This window comes from Schistocerca nitens, chromosome 4 (assembly GCF_023898315.1).
Source record: "Schistocerca nitens isolate TAMUIC-IGC-003100 chromosome 4, iqSchNite1.1, whole genome shotgun sequence".
NCBI lineage: Eukaryota > Metazoa > Arthropoda > Insecta > Orthoptera > Acrididae > Schistocerca > Schistocerca nitens.
The window spans coordinates 792,127,535-792,147,635 of record NC_064617.1 but is presented as its reverse complement, the minus strand read 5'-3'; the positions used below and the strand labels follow the sequence as shown (position 1 = coordinate 792,147,635).

The 20,101-nt window shown below is 42.5% G+C and overlaps 1 protein-coding gene across 1 annotated transcript in view; it reads right to left on the bottom strand.

The window, feature by feature from the left end:
- Window positions 1-10,528: 10,528 nt before the first annotated feature.
- LOC126253181 (zinc carboxypeptidase-like) overlaps window positions 10,529-20,101 on the bottom strand; it is a 44,903-nt gene continuing 35,330 nt past the window's right edge. The window contains exons 8-10 of the mRNA XM_049954343.1: window positions 15,127-15,329; window positions 12,481-12,565; window positions 10,529-10,791 (exon numbers count right to left, since the gene is read on the bottom strand). Of these exons, the coding sequence (XP_049810300.1) occupies window positions 10,583-10,791; window positions 12,481-12,565; window positions 15,127-15,329 (497 nt within the window). The 3' untranslated portion in view covers window positions 10,529-10,582. The remainder of the gene's footprint in view (window positions 10,792-12,480; window positions 12,566-15,126; window positions 15,330-20,101) is intronic.

Here is a 20,101-nt window from a genome sequence, read left to right as displayed (position 1 = left end):
TACGAATCCTCTCAGCACTCTTTGTGCTACATTTGTCTCCCTCACATGGATATCCATCAAATACGATAGCAAATTGAGATCCAAAATGACGTTGCAGGTAAGAAACATAGCTTTGGGCTATTGACTTGAAGCAAACATTTCGAGTCCAAGTCACTTTGTGGATAAGGTCCCCTCCATCAATGACAAAAAATTTACTCGCTCCACCTGACTTCACATCTTCCACTGGAACGAAGGCATTGTAGAATGAAGATTTTGTTCCTTTTCGCATGCCTTTTTCTGAGAATAGGGACATTGGGTAAGGAGCAAGTTCATACTTCAGAAAGGATTTTAACTCTTCTTCACTTTGTTTCATTAAATAAATCCTTTGGAAAAGAGTTAAAGGATCAACAAGAGTAATTTTAGTGCTCCCAGCTTTTACAGAATTGAACGCAGAAAGGAGAGTCACAACCTTATCTTTTCTACGGAACTTTACATCGTGGAAATTGTCACCAACTATTCTTTTCATGACTTTTTCCCCCTCTTCGTGACACATATGACAATTAATATCCTCCGTTCCGACAACACCACTGCTGATAGACATTATAAAATCACTTCCAGGGAAGGGAGGGTGCACTGAAAACCAATCACGCAGCTTACGCAAGTCTATGCCATCTCGTTCGATGCGACAACTTCTTGCATCTACATGCTGTTCCGATGTTACTGCGCTCACTTCGCAATACGACTCAATTTCTTCACAAATGTTCTGCATGTGAATCATACCCAATGTCCATCTGGTTAATACACTATCCGTAATTCCTCGGCCAGAAGTAAGTCCTCCAGAACTTTTCATGGTTCTCATCAATGTTTGTTCTATAGTCATGTCAGAAGGAACCCCTGACCAATACTTTTCTGATCGCCGGACTGTAAAATGTCCTTTCGTTGTGAACTTCTCATATTCTGATAAATCCATTTTTTCCTCGAGTCTCAACATATCCTGTAAGTAGAGGTGGCCACTTTTAGCGTACATAACATGTCCAGCTGAATGGAGGTAGGGAAGCATTTTTTGCGCGCTTTCAAGATGAAGTTTCCAATTGCCTGATCGATCCGCTTCAATAAATTGTTTCATGAGAGTGACCATCTTGTAGTACTGAACCCATAATTTTGCTGTGGGTCCCTTACTTTCAATCGTTTTCAGGGCAGTTACAAATTTTTTTGTGACTTGTTCCCTGAGAACACTGATATCCTGGCCAACTGACAGTTCTGACTCACCACAAGGAGAAGACAAGTTATTCAACGACCCACGTTCATCTTCTGTTAGCTCAATGCGATCCCACACTTGACAGGCTAAAGCAAGGTGACACAATAAATGCGCTCGCACAGCCCTGGAATATGCATGTCCTGACAAAATCTTTTCAACGCTGTTTTCAGCGAATATTACACCAAATAAGTCCTTTAATCCACTTCCACCCATGATCATACCGATACATCCCAAGAACGACATAAGGAAATGGAAACCTCCAAGTCGGACCTCCACATTATGAAATTCAGGAAGGTCAATCTCCACAATATCCCTTGCCTTCCAATACAGAGGCTGATCAAATGTGACAAAGCATGTAGTCTGATTATGTCTTTTACATGCATCTCCAGCTATCATCAGAGCAGTATATATGGTGTCATAATAGGTTGGTGATGAATTAATAAATGGAAGACACTTTATTTTAGAACGTTCATATTCTTTGCCTGCCGTCAAGCGTTCCATGTAACCATTCCATCCTGAAACAACTGCATTCTGAGACCATTTGCAATATAACCACGTAATTTCCGCTGCTGAGATGACGATCTCACCTTTTGCAGAAGCAATTATGTCCAAATCTTCAATTTTTATAGCCTTCAGCCCTCCAACTTGTGTTCTGTGGAATGTCTGTATGTCATTTTTTCCGGCTTCACTAACAAGCTGAGCGAGGGACGATGATTCAACTTTTTAATATTTTTCTGAGGAAGCAAGGCATCATGAGGAGTAATACACATTATACCTCCCATTGCATGAAAAGTACCAGTTCCATCTAGGGTGTTTACATTGAAATCTGCATTATCAAACACAAATTGGCAAAATGCGTCATTTCGTTGTCTTTCGTTGTCAAGCTGAAGGATTGAAGACACTTCCAATAGGGCAGTTTCCGTATAAGATGCTGCAAAGCCAAGGGAAGACAAAATCTGGATGAGATGTTTTGAGCCAAACTTCCGGTACAAGTATGCACTAATAGCGGTCAAAAGTGATGAAATAAATGAACGTGGCCTCGCAGCACTTTTGAGTGCATGAGCAAGAGAAACACATATTTTCCCCCATTTTCTGGGAGAACGCTTGTGTTTCAAAATTATAGTTTCAAAGAGCAATCTTACAGATTCTGGTATGACAGACTCTACATCACATAAAAAATTATCAGAGGGAGGGTACTGTTTTACATCGTACACTACTGATCTTATATCGTCTAATATGATATTGGCAGCTGCTTTGACGATTCGTAGTCTTTCTTGCTGAGGATCTGAATTTCTTTTGGTGTACCAATTTTCACTGAGTAGTTGGTGCCCAACATTCTTGAAACATACGACTGCTGGCTTTGAAGCTGTTTCAGCTACCACCACATCGTCACCATATTTCTGGAAAAGGTGAGCCTTGACAGTTCGAATATCAGGACGAGGTGATGTGGGTATTTGCTCTAACAGATCGTCCATAGAAAACTGACATTCTTCTGTATTGGTTTCCAGGTAGGTAAATATAGCCTCCATGCCTTCATCTACTTGTGTTGCAGGTCGGTAACCTCGTTTCTGTCCAGTAGCTGAAACACGGTGAAAGAACTTTCTGCAGCAAAATCTGTGGTACCACCCATCTGCAGCAACCAAATCATTTACATTTTGAATCCGCTCTATCACTTGTTGACCAAATTCATCACCACGTCGTTTACCCTGTTCTAATACTGTCGATTGCACTTCCAATTTCATTACTTTGTAAACAAAATTTCGTTTGGCATATGGCAATCTTAACTGCTTGGTTAAAAAGTCACCAGAATTCCCTTTTGCACATAAGAAGCATTTCTCTTTGAAGTTGAACTGACCTTTTTCCTGCGACCGACGTAGCACGCCTGTTGGTTCCTGAGGATGTCGAAGGCTAGCTGCTACCATTCTCTCATTAATGTACTTCTTGTAGCATGCTTCATGCACCATAACTTCATTGAGCGTTTTCAAAAAACGGGTATTAGCAGACTCCCTGCGTTAAGCACTACAATCGATAAGTGCGCTCAGTCCTTCCTTTTTCACATTGCGTCCACCACTCACCACAGTTTTTTCGCAAATGAAACACAAATCCATGTCAGACATACTCATTTTCAGCACCACTACATATACGGAATGGAAGCGACTCCAAACTCTAGGACCCATATTGTTGTGTGCTAATAGCTGTCAGCGCGCTGTGAACAATCACCAGAGATAATCGCCTTCCGCCCGACTAAGAATAAATACGCTTTTGTCCGCTAAAGAACAATTCCTACATACTTTTTCTCATAACTGATCATTAACGTCAATCAACTGTAGAAAATACACGGCACCTGCATGCAATCGTGTTACATATTGTAACACAAATAAACTTCACGTCATCCGACGTGAATGTATTCATAGTTACTGAATACACTCCTGGAAATTGAAATAAGAACACCGTGAATTCATTGTCCCAGGAAGGGGAAACTTTATTGACACATTCCTGGGGTCAGATACATCACATGATCACACTGACAGAACCACAGGCACATAGACACAGGCAACAGAGCATGCACAATGTCGGCACTAGTACAGTGTATATCCACCTTTCGCAGCAATGCAGGCTGCTATTCTCCCATGGAGACGATCGTAGAGATGCTGGATGTAGTCCTGTGGAACGGCTTGCCATGCCATTTCCACCTGGCGCCTCAGTTGGACCAGCGTTCGTGCTGGACGTGCAGACCGCGTGAGACGACGCTTCATCCAGTCCCAAACATGCTCAATGGGGGACAGATCCGGAGATCTTGCTGGCCAGGGTAGTTGACTTACACCTTCTAGAGCACGTTGGGTGGCACGGGATACATGCGGACGTGCATTGTCCTGTTGGAACAGCAAGTTCCCTTGCCGGTCTAGGAATGGTAGAACGATGGGTTCGATGACGGTTTGGATGTACCGTGCACTATTCAGTGTCCCCTCGACGATCACCAGTGGTGTACGGCCAGTGTAGGAGATCGCTCCCCACACCATGATGCCGGGTGTTGGCCCTGTGTGCCTCGGTCGTATGCAGTCCTGATTGTGGCGCTCACCTGCACGGCGCCAAACACGCATACGACCATCATTGGCACCAAGGCAGAAGCGACTCTCATCGATGAAGACGACACGTCTCCATTCGTCCCTCCATTCACGCCTGTCGCGACACCACTGGAGGCGGGCTGCACGATGTTGGGGCGTGAGCGGAAGACGGCCTAACGGTGTGCGGGACCGTAGCCCAGCTTCATGGAGACGGTTGCGAATGGTCCTCGCCGATACCCCAGGAGCAACAGTGTCCCTAATTTGCTGGGAAGTGGCGGTGCGGTCCCCTACGGCACTGCGTAGGATCCTACGGTCTTGGCGTGCATCCGTGCGTCGCTGCGGTCCGGTCCCAGGTCGACGGGCACGTGCACCTTCCGCCGACCACTGGCGACAACATCGATGTACTATGGAGACCTCACGCCCCACGTGTTGAGCAATTCGGCGGTACGTCCACCCGGCCTCCCGCATGTCCACTATACGCCCTCGCTCAAAGTCCGTCAACTGCACATACGGTTCACGTCCACGCTGTCGCGGCATGCTACCAGTGTTAAAGACTGCGATGGAGCTCCGTATGCCACGGCAAACTGGCTGACACTGGCGGCGGCGGTGCACAAATGCTGCGCAGCTAGCGCCATTCGACGGCCAACACCGCGGTTCCTGGTGTGTCCGCTGTGCCGTGCGTGTGATCATTGCTTGTACAGCCCTCTCGCAGTGTCCGGAGCAAGTATGGTGGGTCTGACACACCGGTGTCAATGTGTTCTTTTTTCATTTCCAGGAGTGTATGATGCTGTTTGTCTTGGCCCTGCGTCAGAGTGAGATGGTAAAATCCAATTAATAAAATGATGAGTAATATGTTTATACTACACAAATAGAAACTGAAATAACAGTGTTCAAAAATTAGGTAATTTTCCACTTTGCTCGAAATTTGAAAAATTGGTATTTTTTGAGGCGCTGTAGCGCCTTAGATACTGGGAGTAGAAAAAAATGGTAAGAATCAAATTTGTAGAGAATTTTGTGCTCTTTAAAAAAGAAAATAGACGTCAAAGTGATAGGAGCAAATGAAACTGAGATATTTTGAAAAAACTGAAAAAAGTCCGAATTTTTCGAAGTTTTTTGACTGCAGAAAGTTTTCCCAAGAGAAATTTTGTTGGCAAAACTTGGTTTTCTAACCTTTCCAACAATATGAACGAGTTAAAAAAATAAAATCTTCTACCCCACCTTTTGCATGTTGCAGGCTTTTTTTCTGACAGTTTGACTGGACTAAGAGTGTACATTGCCACCGGGAAGTGTGGTCCGTATGTCAACTTGATTTTGGCTCATGCGTGGAACATCCTCAGGGCGGTATATATTATGGAACTGAGCAATACTTTGTTAGTCTTCGATGGCTCACTTGGAGATAAGTGGCAAGTGCACAGCTGAAATATGGTGGAATGTGTTGAACGACGACCGGCTCCAAACTCGAAATTTGTTTGAACATTCCATTCGTTGGCCACATTTTAAAATTCACACATTAAACCGTCACATTCATTCTACTGACAAGAGGGCTTTCTCCCTAAGGCTCATATGTGCATGTAACCATGCGTGGAACATCCTCAGGGCGGTATATATTATGGAACTGAGCAATACTTTGTTAGTCTTCGATGGCTCACGCATGTAAAGCTATCAGATTACATGACTGAGTTTAATTTGACTTCACAAAGTCCATTTACTTGTGGTTTCCTTTAGCACTTTATACGACATACCTCAAATCTGTCAATATTCTTTATTTCCCTTCTAACTCTCCTTCTTTCCTTTTCCACTGTTGTTGCACTGACCGTTTTTTGCGAAGCTGTAACTGTGAAATAGCGGATATTTCTTTCAAAAAGTACTCACCAAACAACTCAGCTATTAACCTCTTTTCGTGCGGTAGCGTTCTCGCTTCCCACGCCCGGGTTCCCGGGTTCGATTCCCGGCGGGGTCAGGGATTTTCTCTGCCTCGTGATGGCTGGGTGTTGTGTGCTGTCCTTAGGTTAGTTGGGTTTAAGTAGTTCTAAGTTCTAGGGGACTGATGACCGTAGCAGTTAAGTCCCATAGTGCTCAGAGCCATTTGAACCATATTAACCTCTTTCCTAGATGAATTCCTGTTGCTCTTGTTGCGAATAATTTTTGAAGTTTTATGATTACCTAAATTCCATACTCACTTTTCTTATTATTTTCCTGTTACAACCTCCGTCTGTAATAATTATGCCCTCTCCCACCTAAGTAAGTGAAGGAGCTTATTTTTCACATTTCTATATTTTTAGTGATGTATTTATTATAACTGGTATCCCTGCTACATTCATCACTTTGGTCTCGGTAATGTTGAAGACCTTCACTTCGTGCCATGACAGCTTTATAATCTGCATATTTAATAACTTTAACTACCTATCAACCAGTTTCATCTAGTCAACATAAATAAATATTAAACATGACTGGAGAAAGGCAACAACGTTGTCTCGTATTTCTTGTAATAGCTGCTTCTTCCTCCTGCATTTTCATCACCTCTCTTTGGCTTACGTATAGTTCCGTTAGTGTCTTCCAGCTTTCCAGTCTACTTCTGTTTCCTCAAATATTTTAAACATTGTATCCGTTTTACTGCAAATAACTTTATGATAGCCTACAAAGTAAACACATACATCTTGCTATTTAGTTTTATCGTTCTTATCACGATCGTTCTCATGCATCCAGTGTCCTCTCTTGTTTACCTTCCCCTCCTGAACCCAAATTGCTACTCTGACAAGTTGTTTTCCATTTATCCCAGTCTTAATATGTCCAACAGTAGACATATGACTCATAGATCTGTACGTTATCTTGTCAATAGTATTCAGGTACTTGTTAGTCGACATTAATGTAGGGTTTGTCCAACATTGGCCTTGATGACAGATCGAAGTCTGCTGGGGACACTTTCAGTGAGACGCCTGAATATCTATGGAGAAGTGGTAGCCATTCTTTGCCAAAAGCCGAAACCAAAACAGGTAACGAGTTGGACGCTGGGTGCTGGAGCGAAGTCGACATTCTATCTCATCCCAAAGGCTGGCTTCACATCGGCACTCTGTGCAGGCCAGTCCGTTTCAGGATTGTTATTATCTAGAAATCATTGGCTCACAGATGCTGCACTGTCACGGTCATACAATCAGTCATCATGGCGAACTGTTCCTCTAGTGTACGCAGAGGACAGTGCTATAAAATGCGTCTGTATCCTTTCGTATTTAGTTTCTCCTTATGCGCACTAAAAGGTCCAAACCCTAATCACGACAAACGGTGCCATACCGTAACATCATATCCTCTGTGATTCACTGTTGGCGCTACACATGACGACCGGTAATGTTCTCTAAGCTGTCGCCAAACCCAAATCCTTTCATCGGATTGCCGCGGGATGTAGCGTGATTCATCACTCCACCTTATTCGTTTCCATTCATTCATTGTCGAATGGTGTTGCTCTTTCCACCAACTCAATCGTCTTTTAGCGCTGAGTATAAGGAGCAGCTCCAGCTTTGGGGCTGATTCTTGTAACTCCCTAAGCGCAATCACTGTGCTAGATGGAGTGCTGGTAGCTGTTTGGAACCCACGAGTGAGCGCTTCCACTGACTCCATGCGATTTTTTTCAACCTGCCTTAGCAATACCCGACGGTCTCTGTCGCTTAGTACAGAGGCTTACCAGGTCTCGCCTTAGATATGGTTGTTTCGACTTCACGATCATATTACCAACAGTCAACTTGAGCAGCTTTGAAATGGTGGAAATGTCCCTGATGGATTTGTTTCTCTGGTGGCATCCAATAATGATTAGATCACGTTCGAAGTTGCTGAACTCTTCTGACAACCCATTTGGCTGTTACTGCTTTTCTAGTGACAACACAACACTTCCCAGCTGCTTTCATACTGGTGGGTCGGCCTTTCGCGACATCTAGTGGTCAATTTCGCACTGCATAGCGTTATCCGGATACTTTTGATCAGATATTGTGTACCTTGCAATAGTTTACATTTGACTTCTTTTATAAAAGGACAAGGCTGTCTCAAGACAAGATTTCCATAACATTCCGAAATCGTATATTTTGCTCGTGAGTGATGAATGACGTTAGTCTCCTTGTTGCACCATGTTCTGAAACGTTCTGAAACTTTCAGCGTCTCACTGCATGTGTTGTCAGTGCCCAATGCCTTTATTTTCCTTTTATTTTTCTTAGATCTGTTTTGACCTTCTTAACTTCCACTTTTGTAACTTTACGACAGCTCAGTCGCTGTTATATTTCTCTGCTTCTTCTAATTCATTGCACCCTTCCACGTAACTCCGAGAATCACGTAGTTCTTCTTCATAATGAGTCCCTAACCTTTTTCTTAGCTGCTGAGTCTTAGTTTACCATATCTAACAATCGCCGTGTTTCATGCTTATGTCATTCATTTATTTATTTCTTTTTTGTCAAATTTCTGGCATTTTTATACGTTTCGTCTCTCATCCTCTTTCTTCTAGGATGTCTAACTTTGTACACTGCGTATCTATCCAGATTCCAGGTACATTAGTATAATTCCAAACACACTATGATACTGTTTGGAAGTCTATTACTCTGCCGCACAGGCGGACTTCGCAAATAAGAGGAGAAGGAAACAGATTCACAAAGTGATCTGAAAATAATGCTTCTTGCAGTACAGTAAGTAATCTATCTTTTTGATTACACATCCGTCCCATCCACTGAGGAGACGATGACCTTAAATGTTTCCCATGTTAATTGAAAACACGTATTATACTTCGTGCTGCGAAAAAAGGACTCTGGCAGCTGTCAGTGCTACTGCCAGTTCCCAACTGTGAAACGCATAAGGCTCCAGGCGGTACCGAATTGATCTATAGGGCTGCTGCAATACATGAAACAGCATTATCAGCGCTTGACTGATTGTTGTAAGTGGGTGAAGAACCCACGACAGAAGCACTTTAACTGCCAGAAGTCTTCGACACGGACTAAAAGGAGGGATGTCATGTATCATTCTCACATACTGGCATCTACGGGATCACACCATAGGAGAGACAAGATCTGTGGTGTCATCCAAAAAGCGGGGTGCCGAAGCAAGGTTGGCACCTCCCGCCAAAACTACAGAAGTGTACAGTCGCTGCTTGCCCCACCGACGAATAAGCAATGGCGGCCCAGTGACGCCTCTTAGAGGTTCTCCACGCCATCACAACGGCTCGTCTGCTTACGTCTGAGCAGAGCAACACTTTGCACCATTCTTAGTCATCGATCAAGATGACAACATTGCCTTAGATGGCCACCAGTGTATTAAATATATGAGATGAAACGTTAATATGAACAGTACGTCGGTTATTTTTCAAATGGAGGGTGTTGTGAATTTGTTTGTATCACAGACAGTTGTAAATACTCAAAACATTTCTGTGGAAATGTAGTGTACATAGTTGAGTAAAGCTTCATGTCTTTATTGTAATAAAATGAACTAATACTTGATATGAAAAGTTCCCGGTGGCGTTCAGCCATAGTCATGCTATACCTTCTAAAACAGTAAACCGCCATTTGACTCTTTGTTTTTATATTTATCTTTTGTACTACCCACATTCCGGCCTTTATGCCGTTATCAAGTACAATGCTAAAAGTCATTAGAAACGTTATTAAGTCATATTTGTTAAGGCAGTTCAAAGCAGGTAAACAAGGCTAACGCATGTCTTTTAGATGTAGCGCAGGCCCAGGTGACCCACCGACCAGTCGATGCTGCTACCAACTGCGGCGTATGTCAGACGCAGAGACACACAATCACACATCTATCCACTTGTCCTTCTCAGCAGCGGTCGACAGTTCATCGGTTCTGCACTGACCGCTTAAACTTTGTAAATAATCCCATTTGAAGATAACTACTTACACTGCTACATCTTAAAAACATGTGTTAGCCTTGTTTAGCTGCTTTGGACTGCCTTAACAGATATGAATTTTATAATGGTCTAACAGCTTCTAGAGTTGTGCTTCATAATGGCATAAACGCCGAAATCGGGACAGTACAAAAGACAATACAATAATACACAGTGAAATAGCGGTTTATTCTTTTAAAAAATAATGTTTGATATGTTATAGTTCCCATCAATCTGCTCTTGGAGCAAACCAAAGTACCCACAATTGTGCCAGCGAGTTTCTTTTCGTATGGCACAATAAGACAGTTCCGACGGAGATCAGCAGGATACGGAAAGGTATTAATGGGGGAGGACAAAACGCAAATGTTTAATGTAAACGTAGTTTATTTTTCGTTGGTTACAGTCAGTGGATTAGGGTCTCTAGTGGAGCTGTTTCTTGCTGCGGAGAGCTGCCTGCACGTCCTCGAGGATGGACAGGACGCTGTCGAAGGTCTCCTCGCTGGTGGGGATGATCTGGTCGGCGGGCAGCAGGAAGCCGTAGCGGCCAGTGTCCCTCAGCTCCCACACGAACGCGTAGCGCAGGCCCAGCGCACCCATCGACCAGTCGATGCTGCTGCCGGCCGCCGCGTCTGGTAGACAGACACACGCAGACAGTCAAACTACCGCCCGCTGGTCCTACTCACTAGTCAGCGGTCCATCGGTTCTGCACTGACCACTCAAACTTTTTAAATCTTCCAAGCTGAAGTAACTGCACGCGCAGTTTGCTCAGGTGATGATGACATAACTGTCAGGGATGTTAGATAATGTCACGTGCGTGGCAATGTAGTCTACAAGTCAAGTCGGAGATCCTACTAACCGTCTGTCGTATGATGACATAAGGAAATTTAGTATGTACACTTAACGTAATAGTGTAGGCAAACGAACAGCATGTCGGCTTGTATCATCACGGATGGTGGCAGGAAACTCCACTAACACAATACAGATGGCCTGAATGTACATTCGCATCGCCATTCTTTACCTGAAGACACAGTGTGGACATTTTAAAGTGGCAGTGGGCTGCGAGTGTAATCAGTCAGGACCGTAGACCAAATTGGTACGGGATAGAGTCTCACCCTCTTATCGCAGAGCTGGTAACCCACACCCCTGAATGGTACTTCCGCACACGGATGGCGTTCTCAGAGCCTTTTTCGGGGCGTCGGAGCTGTACCCGAACAGACATATGGATCAAGTGTATCTGTTCACTCATTTCCAAACAAAAAATAAAAACAACAGGCAACACAAGACAAAGCAAAGTGAAGTAGAAGGTGCATTCGATAACGTGTACCACGATTGCTTCCTGAGATATGCAGCACCGTAAGCGATGTATCAAAGATCAAAGGCCTGACATCCACCAGTACGTCACGCAACGGTAGTTCAAAACGCCCTCTAATGGACAATGATATCCTCTAGAATATCATATTATGAATATACGATAAATTGCAGAATTTACCCCATTTTATGGTCGTTCGCATATTTCGTTCCTTCATGATAGAGGGCCTTCTCGTTTTGCATATTTTGCTCGTGAGTAAATTGCATGTTAAGGAGTACTTCAGATCATATGTAAATACGTGCAAGCACAGTCCACATCGTAAAACGCTTACGCGAGTATTTCATTTTTCGCCCTACCTACTCAATTGAGCCAAGGAAATGCATAACAAAATGTTCGACTGCACTCTCAGAGCTTCAAATCCAGTTTTGATACTGGCATCTAACTCTGTTTCAATCTGCTGAAGATGTGAATAGCAACACATTGATAGACATTGCCTCACTTAAAACAGTAGTACCTAAACTGGTGAAGTAAAAAGACGAAATAGTTGTAAAAGCCTCTGACTACACTTTTTAATTGCTTCTGATTACTTCAAATATAGTCTCTCTGATATTTATAAATGAGGAACAGCTCTTCTGATTGAAGTCGTTGGTTGATTACAAGTATAAAATGGTTCAAATGGTTCAAATGGCTCTGAGCACTATGGGACTTAACATCTGTGGTCATCAGTCCCCTAGAACTTAGAACTACTTAAACCTAACTAACCTAAGGACATCACACACATCCATGCCCGAGGCAGGAATCGAACCTGCGACCGTAGCAGTCGCGCGGTTCCGGACTGAGCGCCTAGAACCGCTAGACCACCGCGGCCGGCTATAAAATGGTAAGAGAACAAATTGCTTCGGTATAAACGAATATTCTTATCGACAAACACAATGGAAAAAATATACGGCCTACCCCTAAAGAGCACATTCTTAGTTTCATAAAGGAGTAGAAGCTGTGTAATACTTACAGATAGCGTTGACGATGCTGCCGACGGTGTACTGGGTACCGTATCTGGATGCCAGGGCCTGGGCTGATTTCTCAACCATTTGTTGCTATAACAGAGGAAAATGTCCGCTTTGCGCTCACCCATTCCTGTACTTTTGAGGCCATACTATAGAACTCTCCAGCTGCGTTATGTTTAAGAACTATCAGTTTACATGTGACATACACTGGGCGTAATTTTATTACTTTTTTATGAGTTTCTGTTTCAAAATCAAGATTTTTTGGCATGTTTAACTATTCAAATATATCCATGTAACACGATATCTTGATTGACTTTCTTAATGAAGTTAAGGTGCAATATATGAGTTTAAACGGTCTCATCCCTTGTTTCAGATGCATAGAGATTTTTGTACGCATTAAGGAGTATGAAAACTTTATTTTTCATTACGCAGCGCCTTAGAGCTGGTGGAATATTTTTTCGACGCGCATACTTGAGAGCATGTAACAATTTATGTAAGCTCTGCTGCTCGTCAGTTCACATAACTAACGGAACCCAAAGAAAGACAGCACATCCTTGTACCCTAGGAAGCATCGTATTCGACCATAATTACAGGAGTGAGTCAAGCAGTCAGTTGGTATATTAATTAATGAGTTTAACCATAGACAAATACGTGAACAAGAAGAACCATGCCAATGTCACTTCATCAAAGAGAGTCCCGAAATTGACATGATAATAGATATATGTATTGTGCACTAAACATGTGCGTAATCAAACAAACGGTTTGCACTGAAATCGGAAGAAGACAGTGCACTAGTAACTGTTAACAGGTTTCATTGTTTGAAACTAAAACAATTAGTTTAAAAATTTTGCACAGTATTCTGATATTTAAAGACGACTTTGTCGAAAGGTCGACACTACGATGTTACCTGAAGGTCTCTCATCTCTTCTAAAAGTGAGAGTACGCAGGGCTGAAATTCCGTTAGTATGAGTATGGCGCATAGGACGAGGCCCATTGTGGTAGATACTGACTACACAACACAGATGTTACGTGTCGGCTGCTGCAAGAAACTGAAAAAAGACAGGCTGAGTGATTCTGCATAGTCCTCTTTACTCAGTCCTAGCAACAAATAAGCGTATGCTGCAGTTGGCACGATTTACTATTGCCCCATAAATGGAATCCCTATAGCGTCCCCAGTGCTATATTACGAAAAGACTTAAAAAACAGTATTTATAAAGAAGATACATCCATAAACTGAATAATATATTTTTTTTCATGTAGCCGTAAAACAATAATTTCTCTGTCGAGAAATGCAAAGAAATGCAATGCAAAGAAATATAACAAAGTGATCTAAAGAGACGACAAGATACGCTCTTTTGTTAATTTTTTAGTCGTCTTCACTTCTTCTCTTGTCTTTATTGTGTATCGACGGACATCTTTCGAGTGCTGGCAAATGTAAGCATATTTGTATGCGTTAAGCATATAAAATAATGATTTAATATTATTGTGCACTTTTAATTTGTAAGAGGTGATCCCGATTTCATGTCCGCCTTCCTTGAATTAACCTGCATTCATATAATTTACAGCTCCACAATCGCAGCGGCCGATGCAGCCAACGACGCCATTACGTGGCGATATTAACTTATGAAAAATTAGCGGAAGCGGAAAACTCGCCCGCTATTAACATAATATTAATTTTTCTCCACAGCCGCCCGACGTTGCAGAAAATACTTAGCTTTAAGATTCTTATTTTCAGTACCATAGCCGAGAGCCAGAGCCAGGACTCCGACTACAATACAATGGTTAACGGAGGTAAGAAAAATACTCTCGCGCGTGTGTGGGTCGCAATTTTAATTAATAACTAAAGATCTTTTGCTTTAAAGTGAACTGACTAGCCGAGGATATTAATATGAAAAGTTTATTACTCTGTTCAGCTTGGATGCTCATGTTTTAAGATGCAGCGAGTCTAACATTCATTAACGTAACAAATAATTTGAGATTAATATTGTTAAAAAGGAGAACTTCAGGAAAGCATTTAATCGTAAAATCAAAATATAATGAAATATCATTTTTATTAAGGCCCACCACGTAAGTCGGCAACAATAAAAAATAATAATAACAATAATAATATATTAAATTACGACGGCCGACGGACGCGAGATCCCCTACAAAAAATTAGGCTGCTTTATAACCGAATTCTAAGGGGACTCTACAAACGCGTCCTAGGAATCAGCTACCACCCAGAAGAGGCATCATTTCGCTCTTGTCATTCCTCATACCCCAGAAGAGGCATCATTTCGCTCTTGTCATTCCTCATACATCGGAAGCTATCAAGTGTCATTGCTATCTTACTGAAAATTAATAAGTGTCAATTGAGAGGAGTTATATTGAAACTGATAAAAGCCAAGAATACTTCCGTACCTAGCGAATAATACTACCTATTTTCCATATGTCTTTTGCCTTGAGAACACATATACACCGTTTTTCAAATTTGCGTTACTTAACTAATATCTTACGTGCTAAACAAAGGACATTACTTTCATCCAACTAAATGTCCCTCCAGGTCGACCGAATGTGGAAAAACATCCACCGTTTTGTCACACTATTGAGACATTGGCGTTTCTTCCAGAATAACAGCTTTTTAAGTTAGCAGGAACTGCAGCGCCACTCACCAGTTCGGCGGCGTTGTCGGCGACGACGTTGGACAGGCCGTAGGGGTACATGAGCAGCTGCGAGTAGCTGTGGAAGCTCAGGTAGACCTGCAGGTCGCTGCCCAGGCCGGTGAGGAACTCAGACAGGGTCTTGGTCTCCACCTCGGAGAAAGCCTCCGACCCGGCGTAAGTCTCAGAGCACGAGATGGAGCTGGCGCCCTCCTCTGTGGACATCCAACGGTTCCTCAGTCATCAGTGCTACAGTGCTGCACTAATCAAACAAGTTGTTTACATATCGTGAAATATTGGTTTTGGAAATAAACTCACAGTGGCTACGCGTTGCTTTTATCTTTTGCTCTGTATGCGATTAGTTTTGGGGAGGCAGCCCCATTCTCACACAATCATTTCCACCATCACCCAACCTGTTAGTCTGGGATCCGGAATCGCCACTACTCACAACCAAATTAAAATTGCATTCTTATGAAATTTTAGTTTGACTGTGACCAGCGGTGATGCTGTATCACACTTTGATGTCTTGCCAATTAGACTACAGAATCGTTGCTATTTACCCCATGATGTGGGAAATCAGTCAGGTTCCTACGGGCAAACTGAACAAAATTTTAAAACCAAATAGTGAGCTTTTGGAGAAGAGTTTATTAACTGGTTAATGGAGAAGGATTACATTGCTCGTAGACAGTGGGAGAAGTGTAACTTTAATATATGAAATGCTGTAAAGAGTACTTGTGCAAAACTGTCATACGTGTTTTTGGTTATAGATGGCATAGATTCGACGGAAGATTGAGGTACAGAGCGTCAAACAGGAAGTCAATTACAGAGCATAATGTCTCAGTGCATATATACATCAATATAAACAATTACTACTGTCCACACTTCAAAACAGATTCCTGTCCTCTCGGAATGCATAAATACATTTTCTGCATTGTTTCCAAGGAAATGTTATATCATTTTTCCTGCAAAGTAGTGGCAATTTCAGGTAATGAGATGGAGAACGATAGTGATCACGCACCCTTCTCTCCAAAGTACAGCGTAGAGGTTCAGTAATATTGAAATCTGGTGACTATGGTGGCCATAGGAAATGCGGAAATTCATCCTCGTGCTTCAGTACCAGTCGACGATTCGAGCTGTGAGGAAAGGGGTTCTGCCGTCTTGGGGACACAGCATTACCATTGGGGAGCACACATTATACCATGGGATATTATGCTCACATAATTCCTGGAAAGAATGCAACCAAGCAGAGAAAACATCAGGCCTATGGAACACCATGACACGGCTGCCAAAATCACCACCGAATTCGCTCCATATTTCACTTTTGGGACAAACTCGGCCAGAAGTTGGAAATAGCGTAAAATAAGACTCATCCAACAAAACGACAATCTTCAATTCCTCCATGACCCAGGTTTTATGGCTTCGGCACCATGTTTTCCTGTTACGGGCATTTGCTTCATTGATGAGTGGTTTTGGAATTTCAGCTCACCTTACAGTTGCGTCTCTATGGAGCTCACTTGATGTTGTTTCTGTGCTGAGAAGGTTCGCTAGTGCGACCTTCAGTTCTGCAACGACTTTGCAGCTGCCATCCTCTCTGTGGTGTCACCGCCAGACACCACACTTGCTAGGTGGTAGCCTTTAAATCGGCCGCGGTCCGTTAGTATACGTCGGACGCGCGTGTCGCCACTATCAGTGATTGCAGACCGAGCGCCGCCACAGGGCAGGTCTAGAGAGACTTCCTAGCACTCGCCCCAGTTGTACAGCCGACTTTGCTAGCGATGGTTCACTGACAAAATACGCTCTCATTTGCCGAGACGATAGTTAGCATAGCCTTCAGCTACGTCATTTGCTACGACCTAGCAAGGCGCCATTACCGGTTACTATTAATGCTGTAAAACATGTACCGTCAAGAGCGATGTTCACCAATTATGGATTAAAGTTAAGTATTCCAGCAGCTACTTACGTTTTTTGTTAGTCTCATTTCCTTGACCTGTTCCAGACCTCACGACAGCCTGCGTGAACTAAAACGCGTGCCTTTCGGCTTCCTCTCATAGTGGGTTGGCTGTCTTGCCAATCCACAACACTCTCATTTTTCTTCGCTATCATCAGCAGTAAGAGTCTATCACGGTCACTCCACACACTCTTTCGTCTGCGTCGTCACTTAGGTGATGGCTTTTTCCGCTTGCATGTGGTATAAATCCGCGATACGGCTCCTCTTGAAACACCAAATACTTCGGCCCCCTTGATTACGAAAGCACCAACCATACGGCAACCAATGATTTTCCCACTTCGAATTCACTTAGCTCCGACATAATGCAGACACAACTGCATGCAATACCATTCTAACCAGGAGTGACACATGCAACGTATTGAGGATATTGCACGAGTGCAGCTCGTAGCCAAATACAATCCCACAACCTGCATGTTTGGCTAACAAGTTCATTTATGTTCAAGCATGCGTTTCTCGTGGCGTTCCCATCTTTTTGTACAGCCCCTCTACCTCAAGACTGTATCAGGCCCGTATCCTCTACTTGTCACTAAGAAGAGCCAAATAGGACATTCTGCAAGTATAGTTGTTTAAGTCACACCAAATGTATTTAGTAAGTGCTACACCTTTCTTCCCATCTAATTTTACTATTTTCCACCTGAAAGTATTTCCTCCTTTTGCTTCTAATTCTAATTTTTCGGTTGTAACTTCTCATTATCTTCTCGTCCAACAGATAGTGGAAGATCTCTTTTGTTAGCGTATTTCAGTACCACCTCTAAAAACGCCCAAAGATTAGTCTTCGTTTCATTAATATCTTTTATTTCTCTATGTGCTCATATGTTACGCTATTTTTTTTTTTTAGTTTCCAGACCTGTTTCTTTTATTTCACCTAAAAAGGCCTCATAATTCTTCTCTCATGGCTGTCTCAGTTATAAGAGAATTCTAGACACTTTTACTTACTTATTTTAGTAGCATTTGCACCATCCCTTCATCATACCTGGGGATTACTGATACGTGGACAAATGCAAGATGACATTCATAACAAATAAAATAACCCAATAACAGATAATTGCAATATTAATGGAAAGCTTGTGGATGTTGAAAATTGTTGAAATAGCTAAGAGTAATACTCCGAAGTAATGAGACGAACTTGTGAAATCAGTAATAAAGAAGATAAATTGAAGATTTAGTTTTGTTTGGAGAGTTCTGGAAACCTATTGTGCACCTATAATGGAAACAGCATACAGGACGATTGTGTGATCAGTTGTGGAATACTGCATAACCGTTTGCAGTCCCAATCAATTACGGGTATCAGTAAATATCGAACTAAGACACTGATAACAACTATGTTTACCGCCCTAAACCCAAATAAACAAAAATAATTCAGAGACGCTGCTCAACTGTCGTAACAGGTCAGTACAGCTTATGCAATACGACAGTAGGAATCGGAGAAAGAAAGACAACTTTGTTCTTGCGAAACCATGATGGGCAAATTTATAGAACAGGTATGCGAAAAAGACTTTGCAACAGTCAGCAGCCTTCTTCGTATATCAGACGTAAGGACCACGAGCATAAGAGAAGGGTCGTTAGAGCGAGTACAGTAGCATTTAGAAACTCATTTTACCTTTGCTCCTCACACAAACTTAACAGCACAGAGAACAGCTACTGCACGAAGCAGAGGCCAATAGAAAATACCAGTTGACGTAGAATTAGGTAATGGATGCATATAAAAAATTAAATCAAAAATTGTGACCGCTGCTCCCAGTACGCACCTCTCGATAGTCCATGTCCCCCCTCCCCCCAACTCTCACGCTCTTTCTCTCTACCTAACTTCATGCCACACTTATCCGCAAGCCGTACCAACTGTTTAAAAGAGATAATTTTGCACGTGTGGCTGTAAATGTTTCTATTCCGCTATTGCAGTTTCGGCATTACGCCTTTGTCAAGCATAAATAAATCGCGCAATTTCACGGGAAAGATGTAAACTACCAGGAGGCCTCGGATTTAAACGGACTAAAAACAGCGAAATATGCAACCACTTATAACCAAACATTTAAATAAATACGACTTTACAAAATAAAATATTACGTTATACAAGCTTATATAAACATCCCAGTTGACTTTTTTAAATTATCGTATGTAATACAAAATTCATTTCCGAATAAATTGTGAAAATAATTCTTAAATTTTGCAGTGTCTGAAAATAACTAATGTTTTGTCTGAAATGTCTGCTTGTGTCTGAAACAAACACGAAGTGCAGTGAAAACAACAACACTACCTATCCAAGCAATAAAACCATGTTGTTGCTACACACTGAGTTCCAAATTAGTTAACGCGTCCTGCCAATCTTCAGTTTCTGCAGGGTTGCAGTAGATCACAAAGCGTATCTCAGACTTTCCATTTTCCAAGTCTACAGTTGTCACTGAGTATTACTTTGTACCCAGAAAAGCCGCAACACAGAACGTCACAGGAGCATGACTGAAGGCAGCGAGGTCACTACAGGCCAGCTTTTATTCATTGTCTTCGAATGTTCTGCCATTCCCAGAAAGACTGACACTGACTTTGTACATTGTAGAATGCCATGGACTACGCTGGAGAACACCGTGCAATTTTTTATTCACTTCGTCAGCCGCATGATCACGATGTCCACCCAACTCACACTACACTTGTTGCACAATACCCAGGCCGTCACACTATTAAGTACCAGCAACTCCGAGTCGTATGACGGCTTTTGATACCACTGAAAACTTGGCATTTATGTATTCCAAATTTCCAAACAAAGTATCTGTAACCATATCTTTCACAATTTTTATATCACTTGGTTCATCGCTTTCAAGCTCACAAAAGATTGCCTTATATTGGTGTAGTTGGTGTAGTAATACTCAGCAACATTAGGCCAAGAACCCCATCGTGTAAGAACAGGTTGACAGGGGAGGGGGAGAGAAGGTGCCGGTTCCCTGAATTTCTGCACCCGTAGCGGAGCTTTCACATAGATTTTCTTGC